Source organism: Fundulus heteroclitus, unplaced genomic scaffold, assembly GCF_011125445.2.
Source record: "Fundulus heteroclitus isolate FHET01 unplaced genomic scaffold, MU-UCD_Fhet_4.1 scaffold_78, whole genome shotgun sequence".
Classification (NCBI taxonomy): Eukaryota; Metazoa; Chordata; class Actinopteri; order Cyprinodontiformes; family Fundulidae; genus Fundulus; species Fundulus heteroclitus.
In genome coordinates, this window is record NW_023397230.1 from 421,364 (window position 1) to 438,837 (window position 17,474).

The window sequence follows — 17,474 nt, forward strand, 5'->3', positions numbered from 1 at the left end:
CTACAAAAAATAGCTAGAACAATTAGAAAAATTCAAAAAATATTGGAACCAAGAGTGACAAAACAGGACAAGGGCTTATTCACCCTTCCACAGCACACAGCACACACTCTAAAACTCAGTGTTAGAGAACTGCAGCAAAAAGACTGGCATGCTGGGGGTTAACCAAGCCTCAATGGCAACCCTGAGATGCTAACTACATGCTAACGTGGATAGCATGTCTTGCAGTGATGTCAGAAACCGTAAATGTGGAGTTGGCTAAGCTCAAAAGGGCTCTAAGGGGAACTGTGTGTTTCGGTAAGATGATTCCAAGATTGAGGGGTTTTTTTTCCTTTTTCTTTTGGCAATAAAAAGTCAAGGTGGGTCTACCATGAAACAACAGATGAATTTAAGTAGAAGCACCTCCTACCTACGGTTAAGTATGGTGGAGGGTACGTGACGCTACGGGTCTGATAATCTTCCAAAACCCCAGGAAACATTGTTAAGTGCACAACAAGCTCTGAGAGATATTGGATCTCTCAGAGCTCTCAGAGCTGAGGAGCTCTGAAGCAGGTAATCCTGGGGTCTTTTAGGAGGAAAATGATCAAAAACATACAGCTAAATTAACACAGAAATGGTTTAATGGGCTCCAAAGCAACCCGGTGGCATTCTCAGTCCCCAAACTCAAATCCCATTGGAATCCTGCACTGAGTTGAAGAGAGAAGGCAAGATAACTCAGAAATCTGGATTATTTTGAGATTTTGTGCAGAGATTAGTGGTCCAACTGTGTAAAACGGTGTAGCAGAAACCTAAGTGCGCTCCTGTTGACAAAGGGCCTGTATAAAATACTAACAGCAGGTGCACCATCGATTGTGGTTGCAGGGATGTTATCAAAAAAAATTTTCCCCCATTGAACAAATGTACCAAAATTAAAAGTTAGAATTTTCTAAGATTATGCTTCTGCAATAAAAGCTGATGTTTAATTTTTTTTTTGCACATCTTTGCAAAGGCTGCCAACAAATTTGTCTGCTTATGCATGTAAGGGGACAATATGCAAAGAACACCATAATGATGCGTTAATATGAGTTTAAACATATTTTTAGTCAAGCTAATCTCTCATAACAATCAAGCAAAAATCAAATCTTGCCAGCTGCCCCAGAAACAAACAAAAAAAGTTGATTTAGAGGAAAAGGTTGGTTGGGGTTAATGTTTGTGATTTGTCACAGTAACGTCTTCCATTTACATGTGTTGATCGCCACACACACAGACATATACGTTCATATACATTTTAAACAAACTGCTTCCTATGTCTATACATTACAAAAAATTTAAAGCCAGGAAAGGGCTCCCAAAGCAAAATTTAACATACATACAAAAAAATATATATTATTAGGTTCTGGGGTATTAAAGTCTTTCACTGAAACTGAAGAGGATGGGCAGATTTGCACTCATTCATTTGTTTGTGTGGGACCTTGGCTTCTTCTCTGGGAGGTAGCTGACACTGGCGTACTCTGTATTGTTGGGACTAAACTCCACGGTTGACGGGGGTCTCTTTGGGAAGTCCAAAACGCTGTAGACCAGCGACGATCCAGTCGAGTTAACTGACACCTCAAGCGTTTCCTGCAAACACAATCAGAAATGAGCTTTGAAACGTCTGACACGTTGACTTTGACCCATGTGGCCCTGAAAAGGTGTAAAAATCATTCATACCTGTGCTGGGGGATTTGAGGTTCTTTGTGATGCCTCTTGTGTTGGGCCTGCATAACAAAACACAATAAGAAAATGTCATTTTTAAAATGCTTCATGCTCTAAGGTATTAAAGTGGTTAGATGCTCCAACGTCCCTCCAGCTCTTTTTCCCCCCAGCAGTGATCACACTTTAAAACTTCCTTTGAAGGAACGACTTTCAAACAGAAACTAGTCTTTAAAACTTTTAATCTGAACAAGCTACAGGAATGATCACAGAGATCAGCGCTGAGGCTCTTGGCTGATATCAACGTGGGGAGAAAAGGGATGTGGAAGAGCTAAAAAGATAATGTGGTTACATTAGCTTTTTATAGAACACTAGGTACACACCCCTGCAAGGGCTGAGCTCTGCCTCACATGTTGTCAGTAGAAAATGTGTCACCTCTTGGGTGATATTATAATTGTACAATAGCACGGGTGTCCAAGAATATCTAAATGTCTAAATGTGCATGTTGCACCGACCATTCCCTTCATCCATATCTATGTATGTCACATCTGTTGGGGTTGGCTATATATATATATATATATATATATATATATATCTATATCTATATCTATATCTATATATATATATATATATATATATATATATATATATATATATATATATATATATATATATATATATATATATATATATATATACCACTGGTTCTTTTGGGGTTTCATTTTCTGTAAGCCAGGAATCATCAAAATGACAAGAAATGGAGGCTTGAAACTATTTCACTCTGTGTGTAATGAATTTATATAGTAAATTAGCTTCACTTTCTTAGAAGAGTGACAGAAATATTGAACTTTTCCACAATATTCAACCTTTTTGGAGATTTACTTGTGTATATATATATATATATATATATATATATATATATATATATATATATATATATATATATATATATATATAGATAGATAGATAGATAGATAGATAGATAGATAGATAGATAGATATAGATATATAAATTACAGCTCAGACCAGACCAGCTTGGAGGAGCTCAGCTCATTCTTTCTGTCTCTCTGCCACCTTCTGTGTGTGTTGGCACCCTGGGGTGCTTGGTTTCTCTGATGTGGCAACACATTGGCTTTTCGAGGTTGGCTATCGAGCAAAACTTAAGGAATTTTGTTTTTTCAACCAATCAATGTCTTTTCAAACACTGAGTTTTCCATATCTGTAAAACTTATTTATATTTTGTAGTTCAAGCTAGTTTATCTATATAAAATAATTTTGTGTGTCTGTAGGAATGATGTGTGATTCAGATCAGGGCTGGTTGTGAACATCTGATCAATAGAAAACTGCTTTATGTACGTTTTGGGGCAATATTTATGCCTTGAACTGATTGGACAGTGACCAGTCAAGCTGACCAATCAGAAGATGGATTGATACACTGCATAAGTCCTCAGGAAATCGATTAATCATGTTTTTTTATTTAATAATTTTATTCTGGGGCCCCTCTTGTAGCTAAAGTCAGTCACAATACCAGCAACATCTTGAAATCATGAATGTTTGCATGTTTTTTATGTGATAGGCACCACTACCCCTCACGACCCCAGCATGGATAAGAGTGTCGGAAAATGGATGGATGGATGTTCAGAGTTCAATGTTTCAGAGCTGACTCAGTACAGTCAGGAAAGAGAATTCAATTTTATTAGCTTTGTTTGCTGCAAGCACAAAAAAATTTGATTGACATTCTTTTGACTAATTTTTAGCTATGGTATGCCAAAAAGAAAACAAATACTCTAGGACAGACAAAAGCTGCAGAAATGATTAAACTAGTGAGATTATACATTTCAATCAAACTATAAATATTTTCTGTTAAAACAGAAAGAATGGTCCAAAATAAACACACAGATACTGCTTTGTGTCTGTAAATATTATTTTTCTGCAGCTACACAGATTCAAGCACATCATTTGTTTGGCCCAAATTTGTGCCTATAATGTTATTTTGTAATGTCACTGCCATCAGACATCTATTTATTATGCTTGTGTAGATGAAGATGCACTTCTTTCAAAGTAGAGAAAGAAAAATATATAATATTTTTGTATTATATATTATATAAGAAACAAATAAAGGCCTTTGTGGACTTTCAGTGTATCAGGACACCTAGTGGGTTATTATGCCCTATTGGACGGACTTCCACTTTCCTCTATGCCCACCATTATGTACAAGTATAAATCAAAAAGTAAGAAATCAATATCAATATTTTTTGTTACTCATTTTAGAAAGTGAAACCCATGTAGTATATAAATGCATTATACAAAGAGTGAAATATTCCATACCTCTATTTCTTGTAATTTTGACGATTTATAGCTTTCAAATAATGAAAATACATTCAGTGTCTCAGAAAATGTTAAGATTGTCTGAAGGTTATAGAATAGTCATGGAAAGTTGAGTAGAAGGGAAAAGTTTGCTAGGAAAAGATGCACCCCGCAATATCCCTTACCGACACTAAGAAGCCTTAACGTATCCCACAATCCTTTGCAGGACATGACGTATAAGCAAAGCCCACCTCACGAAAATCTCTTGAGAGAAGAGAGGGAACACTTTGTAGTTCATTTTCAGAAGGCTGTAGGCCCGGATGTGACTCAGATCTTCTACGTACATTTCCGTGTTGTAATGACTTCGGAGTTAGAGGCTGTCCGAACTCAGCACAGCAGTCCTTCCTCTTCGGACTGTATGCTTCCTCTCATTGCTACTTTAGCATAGGAACCTTGTAATGTCCTTTACCAGCGCTAAGGAGCTAAAATGAATCCCACAATCCTTTTCGTGACATGACGTATAAGCACAGCCCCCCCTCACGGAAATTAACAAGAATGTCCGGAGAGAAAAGAGTGCGCACTTTGTAGTTTGACTAGAATCATTGACTAGAATCATCCTTGTGTGTTGCCGTCACATAATGACGTACAGGCTGTCTTAAATCTGCACAGTAGTCTGAAGCTGCTTTCATACCAATGATAGAGTTCTTACTGCTGAGCCCATGAAAGCTCAAGGATAAGGAGCTAGGAACAGGAACTAGGAGCTTTAATTAGATGTATTCAGATGGAGCCAAAGTGTGTCTCTCCTTTTTAACCGTTTGAGTGGCAATATTAGTAAGTTTCTAAGTTTTGTGTGATTACTGAAGTGGGTATCTGACATTTTGATGACCTCTATGTTATATGAGTTAAGGTGATATGGGTGCTAAATGTAGATTAATCATTTAAAGCGCCTTATTCAAAAATGGAAATGTTTATTTGACTTATTTGCGGACATATCATGATTTGTATACTGAGTAATTTTCTGCATTTCGTGTCGTTTCGGTTTCACACTTTTTAGCCCTAAATCTAGTTCAAATACAACAGATGCTTGTTTGTTGAAGAAAGTGATGCAGGTGAGAGTTTAGCTGGCTGTGAATCACAATATAGGACACGGGGTCACATTGGGTGCAAAAGTACAGCCACTGGTTCTTTTGGGGTTTCATTTTCTGTAAGCCAGGAATCATCAAAATGACAAGAAATGGAGGCTTGAAACTATTTCACTCTGTGTGTAATGAATTTATATAGTAAATTAGCTTCACTTTCTTAGAAGAGTGACAGAAATATTGAACTTTTCCACAATATTCAACCTTTTTGGAGATTTACTTGTAGATCTTCGCGTTTCTATTTTCTCCCTCATAGCACCCCCCAGCATGGTACTCAACAACAAACAGAAATATTAAAGAACCTTTGACTCTCTGGCTGTTTTCACTCATGTAAACTAATCAACATGGACGTTCACAGACCTGATCAGTCGGCAAAAACAACAAAGTTTAAACTAGGTTTCAACGTGGGATTCCTGATGTTCGGTTAATAAAAGACAAAATCTATATTTTAGCTGGTTTTGAACCACATGTCTTTCATTTTCTATAAGAAACAGTAAAAACTAAGGACTAAATTTCCTGACTTTTTCAAATTTGATAAAGTATGATTTTGTTTTGTTTCATGCAGTGTAGCACATGAAAATGAAATGGGACGCTTTTTTTTCTTGATGAAACAAAAAAATATTACAGAACAAAAAGTACTCGTGGTCCCACGCGTACAGCAACTTGGACCACAGCCTGCTGTGACACAGGAGCGCACAGTCAGCAAAAGCTTGCATTTGTGAGCAGGGAGGAGAAACTATCATCTCTCAGTGGTTTCTGAAGCCAGAATATTTCTAAACGATAATGCTCCTACTCAAAGTAGGCCAGAGGGGTTTGCCTCTGAAATGAAAGCGCACGCACGATGCAGGCGTTGTTTGTTTTTTTCTCTCTCTCACCAATCTCTCTCGGTAATAGTGGGTAAAATTACATTTGCATGCAGTCAGGCAGGATTCCTTTTTCAAAAAAAAAAAAAAAAAGTGAATCATCGCATGCGTTTGAAGGATGTGAAACTGCAATCTGGTTTGCATTTTTCAGCATCTAACCACACAATTGCACATTTTTTCCACCAAGTAAACATTGCCTTCTCGCATGTGTGTTTGGCTGAAAAAGAAAAATCTCGACTATACACATTCCGGTAATCTGCAGATCTTTGCACACCGAACATGAGACACTAAAATAGAGATGTGTATCAAACCAGGTTCAACCTTTAGCGCGTTATCACAAGAGATCTCGCACATACAACCAAACAACAAACAACCAAACCCTGATTTAGGACAACGATACCCGTCTTTAGAAACCGAGGAAAATAAACAACAGTCAATAAATCTGGCAAATAAAGCAAAGTGTCTGATATTTGAACTCACCTTTTGGTTTGGCAAGACAGATGACCAAGAATGGAAGTATTGCAGCTAACACAAGGAATGGAGAAACCACAATAACTGTGACAACATTGGAGGAAAGGAAACTGGAACTTCCACTGGTTGTTGTCTGGGTGAAGGTGCTCGGCACTGGGGGAACTGTGGGAGTTAAAAGAGGACGAAAATCTTTACTCATCTACAAAGAAAGAAAAGTGTTTCGTTATCGGGCTATTTTTAACAAAAAAAAAAAAAAAAAAGAAAACACCTAGCAATGATTGTAGAGAAGACACCGTGGGTCCAAATGGAAACGTTACAACATTTAATCTACAAACCAATATTGGTAAATACTACTGTTGCATTGTTCATAATTTGCCGGGTCATCATATTATAACTGGCAAATACCCAAGCAAAGTGTGCATGAGATAAAAACGGCATATCTACTAAAACAGTGGTTACAGCCATAATAGCTAAGATCTTTCTATGAATCAGGAGGTAAGTTCCCTTTATCGGAATAAACTGTTATCACTTTCAATGAACTCTCCATCGTTGTGAAACGAGGAGCACACAGAGAAAGAGAGTTTTAACGGTTCCTCTTTAGATCGCTCAGCGTCTTTGGTAATTTCTTAGACAAACTTTCTTTGAGCTATGAGTTCTCTGTTGAATTTACTCCTGGGAACTAATATGATTGTGGGAGAAGGTTGATTTGTCATGGCCTTCAACGTTGTTTCCGAGAAAGACACAGGTAGTCACAGATAACTCCACTTGCTTAACAGTGGCCACGAGGTACTTTTCAACATTTTTTTTTTTTTTTTTTGCTTCATGCCGAAGCCACCGGGACTGTTCAAGCTACATCTCAGTCCCATCTGACCAAAATAGTTACAGTTACAGAAAGTCCCAGCGAGTTACAGAAAGCGTTTCTGTCACATTCATTTGGTTTGATTTCTAATAAGAAAGGGCTATTATTATTTTCTACTAATATTTCTCATTGTGCAAGTTTTTTTTTCTCCACTTAATACTGTCACTCAAATTAAAGGTTAGCTTTTCCTTAATCTATTAGTGTGCGATAATATTGTATGATGGCAGTGAAAGATGAATAAGGAAATGAGTTTTAGTCAGAAACTATGAGCCACATTTACTGACGTCGTGCCTCAGACTTGTACACCATCTAAATGTGCACAGACCAATACCCCCTGAACTGTTGCCAGAGAACAGAGTCAGCATATTTTTTGAAGAGACTTACAGGAAATAAATGTGGAGTGGAAAGAGTGAAATGAGAAACAAACAAAAAAACAACAAGCATGCTATTTATAATCTGACGTTATTACACACTGGACCTCATACAGTTATCTGGAATAGTTGCAATACATAATAACTGATCTGCAGTAGTGTGATTTGGTATAAATGGTAAGAAGTATTCAGCAGGGTCTTACCACTGGTGCGTCGATTATCCTCTTGAACAATCAGCTCCACTTTATTACTCGTTTCAGTTTTACCATTCCTAAATAAAGTGGCCCAGTAGGTTTCCGTGTTGTTTAGACTCAGATTTGTGAGGTGAAAAATTACGGAAGAAAATTCAGGGTAAACCTCAATTTCGCTTTTGCAATGTGGATACTCAGAGATTTTTTGTTGCTTAGATATACATTTATAGACAGCGATGCTACTGTTGTTTCGGATTGTAGTGTTAAATGTGAAGTTAAGTGAGATGTTTTGGTCGACGATCCCAATGACACGTACATGGCTGAGGCCTGTAAAAAGAAATTACAAGACACAAATATGGAATTAAAAAATACAGTCACAGCAACAACAACAAAAGTATAAACTGTTGGAATAATTAGCTATGCCAACATGTGCGTTCAACATGGAGACATTTCTATTGTAAAACACCTTCCCTGTTTTACTATGCTTACAATAATGACCATTTAGAAATTGTGTTGACATATACAAGAGACAATCTAGCAAATTAATCTCCATTATCTATTATCTGTGAAGTGAAAGACAGTGAATTAAGGGAAAAAAAGTTGTTTTGTATCTTAAAATTAATCCAGAAACGTAACATGGTGTTGGAAACACTACAGGAGTGGAAGAAAATGAAGGTTTTATTTGTATTTTTCTATAGTTACTTCTTGAATGCATTTTTAATAATAATAATACAAAAAAATAGATAGCATGCTAATTTTTCATTGTTAACAATCTGCTTTTCTTCTGAGACTTTGGACAAATGGAAATTACAGACAGATTTTTCATCAATTATGATATTTAGATCAGAACTCTCCAAAAAAAAGTTTGTTGAAACATGTTATTAGTCACAAATTAACTTGGTTTCCTAAAATTTAAGAAAATAATCTAAAATCTTGTGTGGACTCCTTTCACGTGGCTTGTGTTGGTGTTTGAGTAGAAAGCACCAATGTTAGCTGTGTACGCTAACTATGCCTGAGCGCAGAAATATTTAAGAATGAATACAGCAATGTAATCATGATCTCCGATCCAATCGTCTAAAAGCTTTTCAGGTGTGTGACATTCATTAAGCACTCCTATTGTCCCACTTTTAGGTCTATTTGCAAAGCTGAAAAACCGCAGCAGACGCCGCAACCAAATTGTGAACGCTTCCCTCCAGAGCTACAGTGAGGAATAAAGCTGTTGCCCAAACCCATCACAGTGCTTAACGCCGGCTGGCAAAGATACTTAAAATGTCAACAAATGCCTCGTTCACACACGATGCTAAATACACGATCAGGAATGAAAGAGTAAATATGTAAAACAAAGTTGTAACCTCTGGACACAAATCTTAAAAAACCCATACAACCAAATGTCAACCATGAAGAGTTATGAATAAGACATCTTACCACAGAACACCATGTGAGCTGCGACGATTAAAACTAAACCAAGAGGTTTTGTGAACCTGTTTTCAACCATGGTTAAAAAAAAAAAAATGTTGCTCTTGCAGGCCTGGCGTGATGGCCTTTCCGATTCTGATGATCCTGGCGATAAAGTGAGAGCGCCGTTGTTGTCCTCCAACCTTAGCCTCTCTTGTGAAGTAGTAGTTTTTTTTTGTTTTTTGTTGGCTCCCTGACGGGGAGGAAGCTGTAGGCAGGAACTTGCACAAACACCGACATATATCAGCCTACGGCACCAGAAGCGCCTCCTGTGACGAAGACTTCAAAGGGGTTCATGGACGTGTGGCGTAGACTGTGTGGAGCAGAGCTGAAGAGGATGTCATGTGCATGATGCGGGCGACTTCAGGAGGAGCGAATACTTCTTTTTTTTATTGTTCAGGTCTTTTTTTTTTTTGTTCAGGTTGTGGAGATATTGAGACATCAATCTAGTCTTTCGTTCAGAGAATAATCAAAGTTAAACCTGCCCAAAATCAACTTAAATTAAGTTGACAATGGTTTCAAATGGAATATAAATAGAAAAGAAGACAAAACCCTCTTTTGTGGTTTGTTTCCTTAGCCATAGTGTCAGTTTTGACTCTGACCACAAATTAGTATATACAAAACAGTTTAAAAACGCAGTATGTAACCCTTGTTGCTTTGCGTTTTACTTCTTGGAGCCAGATTTGATCATAATCTTTTCAAGAGTTCTGGATTAATGTTTCATTTCCCTTTTTTCAAAGTAGGTGTTAGTGATTATTATTCAAACTTTGACTCCCTTCCTCCTGTTTCAGTTCCTTAGAATTTCCTCTGTATATTTTTAATAACTCTGACCTATGAATCATTCAGTCTTATAATTATTAGAATAAACTCAAGTAAGTAACATGTTTTGTGTGGATAAGTGCCAGAACGACTCATAAATTATCCTTTAGGTAATTTGAAATTACCCAGTTACATTTTTTGCTAGCCATGAAAAGCGGCACAGTTTGTCGGATGTTAAATAGTATATTGGTGGCTACAAGTGTATTTCTTTATAAATATATAAGCTGAAAACTGCTGCAGTGGTGGATCAACTGAAGGGTGATGCTTCTCTCGGGTCCTATCCTATCAAGTCTTTCCTGCATGACCGAAAGACAGCATCTTTGGACACTTTTCTTCTGCTGGACACTATTTATTTATTTGTTGGTCTGACACTTCTTCTTCTGTCCTCCGCTTTTGCACCTTTCCCATTTTTCTAGTTATACATTGCACAATTTCATGTCATGGTCAGGTGCAAGGGGGTTGAATGGCCAATCAAATGAAAAGGCAGCCTTTAGGACAGGACTTTTTATAGAAATCCTGGAGAACTATTAAAAGGGTGCGAGAAGAAATAAAATAAAATTGGGAGTGGGTTAAAGGTTTTGCTCAGTTCAAACCAACTCTATAGCAGTGTGTCCAAACCCTAGCCCTAAAGGCAAAGTGTGTTGTTTCTTTGCTCTAACTAACCTCATCCAAAGGAAATAATTATCTCAAAGTGTGACATCGGTTCTACAGTGAATTGTGAATCGAGTGTCTGGAAGCAGGGAAGCAGCTGTGGCATCCAGGGCAGAGGGCTTAGAGCACATGTCTCAAGCTCAAGGCCCGCGGACCGAATCCGGCCCATCAAGGCAATTTATCTGGCACTCAAGAGCCAAAAAAGACATCTCATGTCATAAAGTAGGGGTATTTATTCTCTTATAAAGTGTATAACGTGGCTAAAATTGTGCCTCCTGTAGTGAATGCTGATTCTTTTGACGTTGTAGTAACAGCATCCTGCCACTAGATGTCCGTTTTCCCACAGCACATTAAAACAACCCAGAAATGTCCAAAAAGAGAAAAAAAATGATGCAGAATGATGATAGTTTAAAGTGTCACTCACCCCATTGTCAACCTTTTTTGCAGATAAACTGTATAAACTGGGCCTAAGGGTGCTACTTTTATGTTACTGTGCATTTTTGAAATATTTCAATGTCAACTGAAATGAAGTTATGAAATCAAAAGTATCATCAATACACATCTATGCAATGACTTCATGATGCCAAAGTGGCCCGATATTGAAATGAGTTTGACACCCGTGGCTCAGTAGATTGGAGCTCCTTGGGATCAAGTGTGACACAGATCAAATTAATGCACCTGTCGTTTAGTTAGTTGTTAACACAGATGGCGACTCAGTTACATGGAAGTAACTCAACATACTCAGGTATGTGGTGAAGACGAGCTGCTAAAGTTTAAAGCAAGCTCGTCTGGCACCACCAACCCTGCCATGTTCAAAGTCACCTTAATCCCATTTCTTTCTGGCCAGCATGGTTGTTGATGCCAGATGAGCCGGTCTGAGTACTTTAGAAACTTCTGATCTACCTGAATTTTCATGGACAACCATCCCTGGTAGAAAATGTCCAGTCAGCAGCAGTTTTCCGAACAACGCCTTGTTGTTGACAGAGCTCCACAGCCCATCAGAGTATTGTCTGTCACTATGTCCTTTCCCCTCATGACAACGTTGCTACTTTCAAAGTCACAAACCTCAAATCATCCCAAACTGTTTTTTTTTTTTTTTTAACATGACAGTCAGTTCACTGTAGCTACTCCGATGGCTTCCATGCTTCACAGGTCTCCATCCAACAGGGCACCTTGGAGAGAGAGAGGGTGACCAGAATGTTTCAGATACCTAGCTGAATCCACTCCGTCAAGAACTGAAGCAGGTTCTGAAGGCAAAACGATACCAAACCTGGTACTGGTACCAGTGTGGATGGTCTCCAGGCTGAAGTCCCACATGTCTTGCAGTGTTTCCCTGCTTGAACACGCTTGATTTAAATGAGGGCGGCATTACCAGGATCGTGCCGTACTTGGTGTAGTTAAAATGAAAACATCAAGTACATCTGCCAAACTATAGTTTTGTTTTTCCTCTGTACCGTAAGGGCCTTTTTCTGTCTAAAAGCAGAAAAATGTATTTATGTCTCTTCTTTTCTTGTCAGTATTAGAAACTATGATTTGGGGGATTTCTTTCAGCAGCAACTGTGTCATTGAAAACCCAGTGGCTGGTTTCACGGCTCGGCCTCTGCTGCAGCTGTTTCCACTACCTCCAGGTGTCTTCTTTAAGAATAAATCTGATTACCAAACCACACATAAAAAGATAAGCTTGATCTCACTGCACTTAACAGTCAGCATGACGCGCAACGGGAAAACACTGCCTTCATATCTTGAAAATCGATCTTGGGTGCAGACTGCTGCTGTGCTCGTTTTCGTTCTTGTCTTGTTGACATCTATGGTGTTGTTTTTACAGATTTGTGATCGTGATGAAAATTGTTTCCTCAGCATCCAAGTTTTTTTTTTTTTTTTATTATTGATGATGATGACGATGATGATGATGATGATGATGATGATGATGATACGAGCAAAAAAAAAAGAAAGAAGCCTTTAAGGTCCTGAGACAGCAAAAATAACACATACACTGTAAATCACATACAACACTTCCACCACCGCACAGGAAGTGGGGGTCTTTGAAGATAAAACAGTTTCAGCAGCCTGAGGGGGATCTCGGAGGTTGGATGTCTGGTTTCGCGATTACCGCAGTGGAGGTCGTCTCAGTGTGGAAGAGGAAGTTGAAACTGATGATTCATCCACAAGTGGCACCCGATTTTCTGTTGTTTTTGCCTTTATTTCTCTTAGGTGGGTTTGGAAATGACAGAAGCTCCAGGGTGAACATTACAATCATTGCAATCTAGGATACTGTTTAGGTGGGTGTGTACCCAGAATTTTACAAATGCAATGCCAAGGAGGATCTGAATCTTGCTTCCCATCAAATCCCGGGCCGAATGGAAGGCAAAGCCTTTCAAACTAAAATGCAGGGTGTGTCCAACTCCAGTACTCAAGGACCAGTAGAGTTTAGACCTCTTTCTTCGAACACATCTCATTCAGATTGTTGAATTACCTGCTCAGCTTTCCCCCCTCTTGCTCTGAAGAGGCCCACCATTGAAGCATAATTTGATTAATCCGGGCAACAGCTAAAACGAACACGACAGGGGCCTACGTGGACGGACTTTAGACACCACGGCTTCGCAGCATTTCAAATTTAAATTTAAAGTGCCTGACAGCAGGGTTAGAAAAAGCTTGCATAGCTTCTTTGGAAATGGTCACAGGAGAACAGTTTCAAACAGTATGAGGGATTGCTGCAAAGCCACGGACAATGCAGACGACTCTCCCTGTGGCTCTACGCTTCTTCAAGAGAGAATGCTGCTTGTCGGGACTTTGATGCAATCAACTGGTTTCCTTATATAGGGAATTTTTTACCAATCTGTATAATCTGACCCAATCTGTATAATATAATTGAATTTGACTTTGTAAAGTGCCTTGAGATGACATGTTTCATGAATTGCCGCTATATAAATAAAATTTAATTGAATTGAATTGAGTTGAAAGGTGTGTTTGTACTCTAAAAACTAAGGCAGCACAATTTAGGTTATTGAAGTTGCATGTCTGTGAACCACAGAACTTCTGAAGCAGCATCCTTGGAACTGATAAGATCCAAGAAGGGATGCTTAATCATAATGCAGAGTGCCAGCTTCTGAGAAAACCAAACGCAGCATGTCAACATGAACAAGTCATGCAACCCGTCAAAGCATGGTGGTGGAGGGTTGATTATCTGGGTTTGTTTTGCTGCAACTGGACGCCTTGCAGTGATTCAAACGCTGAACTAATCTGCACAACAAAGTATTCTTGTTGTCTGTTTCAACATCCCCGCAATTTGCACAGTTCTGTAACTAAACTTATAGACCATTTTGACTTTAATATGCTCGCATAAGCCTCCCAGCGAGTGTTGTATTTTTGGCCAGTGCAATCAACTGTTAAAAGGGGAAAAAAAATCACGCCTTATTCTTCGTGTTATGTGTAATTATATTCTCAGGCGGTGTTTGCCTCACCAAAAGTATGATTGTGCTAGCACATAATGATAATAAAGCTCCTCTATTCTTGATTAAAACTGCTCAACGGGTCAAAACAGACCACTAAATCCACAACAGAAAGGCTGAATCATCAAGGTGATGTAATAAGTGAGTCTGACTCAAACCAGAACAGTAGTGAACCGATTAAAATGTAAAGCACCGTGGAGCCAATACTTCTTCTCAGTGATGTCAGGAAATGAAAATATCCTACAGAAAACTACTGGAAAAGGTTACTGCTGGTAAAGTTGACTAAAAAAATTAAATAAAAACAGTTGAATCATGGGGTGTACTCGGTTATAGGAAAATGTGATGGCTTGACATTCTGTGAAATGGTTTATAAACGCTCATCAGCTTATATAATAGTATAGCGGTACAGCAAATGCCATCGTCCCTAAATATGGTTTTGTTCAAGAAAAACAAACAATCTGAAACCTACTCATAACAGACTGCAAAGACTATAAAGAACAGACTTTCAGGTAAAAACAGGTATACTGTGTTCTTTGGTCTCTTTCACACGTTTAAATAATAAGGAACTTGATTGTAATCACTCAGTCCAGCTCTGTATGGTGGAAAAGGACAAAACTCCAGAAAACAACAGCGAAAAGGATTGGGAAAGGTGTCGGAAATGTCTGAGAATCCTGTCGAAATCACAAAGAAACAAGCTTGTCAATTTAAAAAAAGTTAAACAACATTATCAAAAATGATCTCTCTCATTATTTTTGGCCTTTGGGAAATAGAAATAATTTACTTAAACCAAAAAAGGGAAAGTTTGTTGGCTTTTTACTGAACCTCCATTTATTGAAAAGAAAAGATACTTTGCAGATTTTTTTATACCGCAATTGTGTTATCCCAGTCTTTTGGGTAAAGGACGAAGATGTTTGTTGTTCTACCAAAGAAAAATTCACAAGCTCAAACGCTGATAAACAGAATGTTAAACAACTGTTGTTCATTATCTCGTGAGGCTGCAGTAAGAGCACCAACTCTTATTCAAGAAAAGGCGAGACTCCTCAAAGTGATTCTACTCTTTATTTAAAGGTTCTAATATTGGATAAAGGACCCCGATCTGTAATTACATGCTTTGCGTTTTTTTAGCGATGACTTTTAGTGTCATCGCTTTGTAGTGCAACTACAACAAAGGAAACTTTTCTGCCTGGTGACAAGATTTCAGTGCATATGCGTTTTTAACTCTGTCTTGTTGCCTTACGCCATCTTGTGGCTTGACTTGCACCGTGACAACAATTTTAGATGCCTCATGTTTTTGCCTCCACCCTGAGTAGAAACCTAACAAATAAAACCATTCCCTTCCTTTTGCGATGTCGCTCTCTGCAATGCAGGCTATACGTCAATCATTTTCTAGTGCATGCTTCAAATCTGTGCATGCACCTACTGTTTGTTTATTGTTAGAAATCAACAGCGCCACTTATTTGACAGAGTTTTATTACACTGGCTGCCCAGTTTGCAGTAATTCATAATTCCTGAAGCTTCTCTGTAATGCACACAGTTTTTGCTCCTTTTTTTGACAGCTAAAAGTAGTGCGATCTAAATGCACCCCGTGATATGCACTGCGGTCGTTGTATTCTCAGTCAAGCAATCAAACACACATCTTACTGTCCTTCCAGTGTGTTCACATCATTTACCTCTCTCCACCACAGCTAAGCAACTTGCTTTTATCCTCTCTTCCTGTGCAGCGGCGCAGACTGAAACCAAACCAGGCCCCCTCACGTTTTACAGGCCTAGTGGCACAGTGAATCCTCTCGTACTCTCGTGAGAAGCTCAACTGTCTGCGGGGGAGATGTTTTGCACGTGGAAATATGCGTGCATCAGTTACATCAAACGTTTTTAAGGAGCAACCTTTCTGTCTTCTCTGTTGTCCATTGGACACTTTTAGTATTTTACTGCTCAGCGACGTAGCCCGAAATGAAAACATGTCAACAAAAGCTGCTTAAACCAAGTGCTCTATGCAAACATCGAGGGCATTCAAACCGCAGGGGGAAAAAAACAAGCGAGTGTTTATCTTCACATGAGCGGTTTGGCAGAGCAGACCAAACAAAAAAGGGTGATGTAATGCCCAGATTCTGACTCGGCTGCCGCTTGCTGAGCGGCGTTCTTTCAGCGTTTAGCTGAGCTTTATCTTTTACAGCAGAGGTGGGAGGAAGAACACAGACTGATGGGGAAGGGAAGAGCAGGAAAGCCCTTATTGCTATGGCAACTGAGACTACCAGCCCTGTTGTTAAACGCTGCTTTAACAAAAAAAAAAAAAAAAAAAAACATTTGGGGAATGGGATCTCTGCACTGTACGCCACCGGCAGCTCACCAAGCCACACACACACACACACACACACACACACACACACACACACACACACACACGCGCAGACACACAGGGGGTCAGCACGAAAGATGATTTAACAAGAGCGCGCCGGGTGGGCGTGCTGCTGCAGAGCTCCATGATGTTATTAATGGTGAAAGATGTGGCGTGCATGATCGTTCGTCTTCAAAATATTTGCAGATTGTTGGGTAAATAACTGTAGAAATCTGGAATGTGCTGCTCCTGATGAATCGCTTCTGTTCAACTTCTCACCACACCCACAATTGCCATTTTTTCTTCATACGAGCTGAGGGCCCCATCTGCTCAGCGCCAAACGGCAGATAACAGTGCCTTGTTAAAGTATTCCTACCCTGTGAAACCCTTTGACATTTTGCAACCATATTTCATTTCGATTTTTGGTGATGGACCAACGCAAATTGGCTCAGAGTTGCAAAGACGAGCATTTTTCTCATGGATAAACCTTACATACACAAGCACACTCTCACAAACACCTACAGGTATTTACAGACTCACTTCTATACAGAAAACCCCTATTATTATCTTCAGCTGTCACTTTATACATGTCATATTAATTAATACTGTATATTCTACAGTAATGGTATCAAGGTGTTACTTGATTGTATCTGTAATACTTCATAATACTGGTTGTGCTGTTGTTTTTACATCTCTTTGCAGGTGTAGAAGCACACTGAGGATGTAGCATTCTCTCTCTTTTCTCTCCTCTTTCTCCTTCACCTTCTCTCTTCTTGTTTCACTGCTCATACAACATGAAATATTCCCTGCATTAATTATAATAATGCTTCTTGCATGTATAAATCAAGCGGAGCACTATGGCGAATGCGATAAGGCTCCACTTGTGAAAGTAAAAT

General features: G+C 38.8%; 1 protein-coding gene across 1 annotated transcript; it reads right to left on the bottom strand.

Moving 5' to 3' along the window:
- Positions 1 to 977: 977 nt before the first annotated feature.
- Positions 978 to 11,179, bottom strand: LOC105939996. The gene is made up of 5 exons (XM_012882413.3): positions 9,295 to 11,179; positions 7,882 to 8,196; positions 6,458 to 6,610; positions 1,687 to 1,733; positions 978 to 1,596 (listed from the first exon to the last, which is right to left on the bottom strand). Exons 1-5 carry the CDS (start codon positions 9,362 to 9,364, stop codon positions 1,429 to 1,431), a joined length of 753 nt encoding a protein of 250 aa, XP_012737867.2. The 5' UTR covers positions 9,365 to 11,179; the 3' UTR covers positions 978 to 1,428.
- Positions 11,180 to 17,474: the final 6,295 nt, after the last annotated feature.

Excerpts from the sequence above, each read along its gene's own strand:
- LOC105939996 (XM_012882413.3), bottom strand. The coding sequence starts at position 9,364 with ATGGTTGAAAACAGGTTCACAAAACCTCTTGGTTTAGTTTTAATCGTC. Across the intron at positions 8,197-9,294 it reads AGCTCACATGGTGTTCTGTG|GCCTCAGCCATGTACGTGTC; the intron begins GTAAGATGTCTT and ends TTCTTTTTACAG. Across the intron at positions 1,734-6,457 it reads CTGTCTTGCCAAACCAAAAG|GCCCAACACAAGAGGCATCA; the intron begins GTGAGTTCAAAT and ends TTTGTTATGCAG.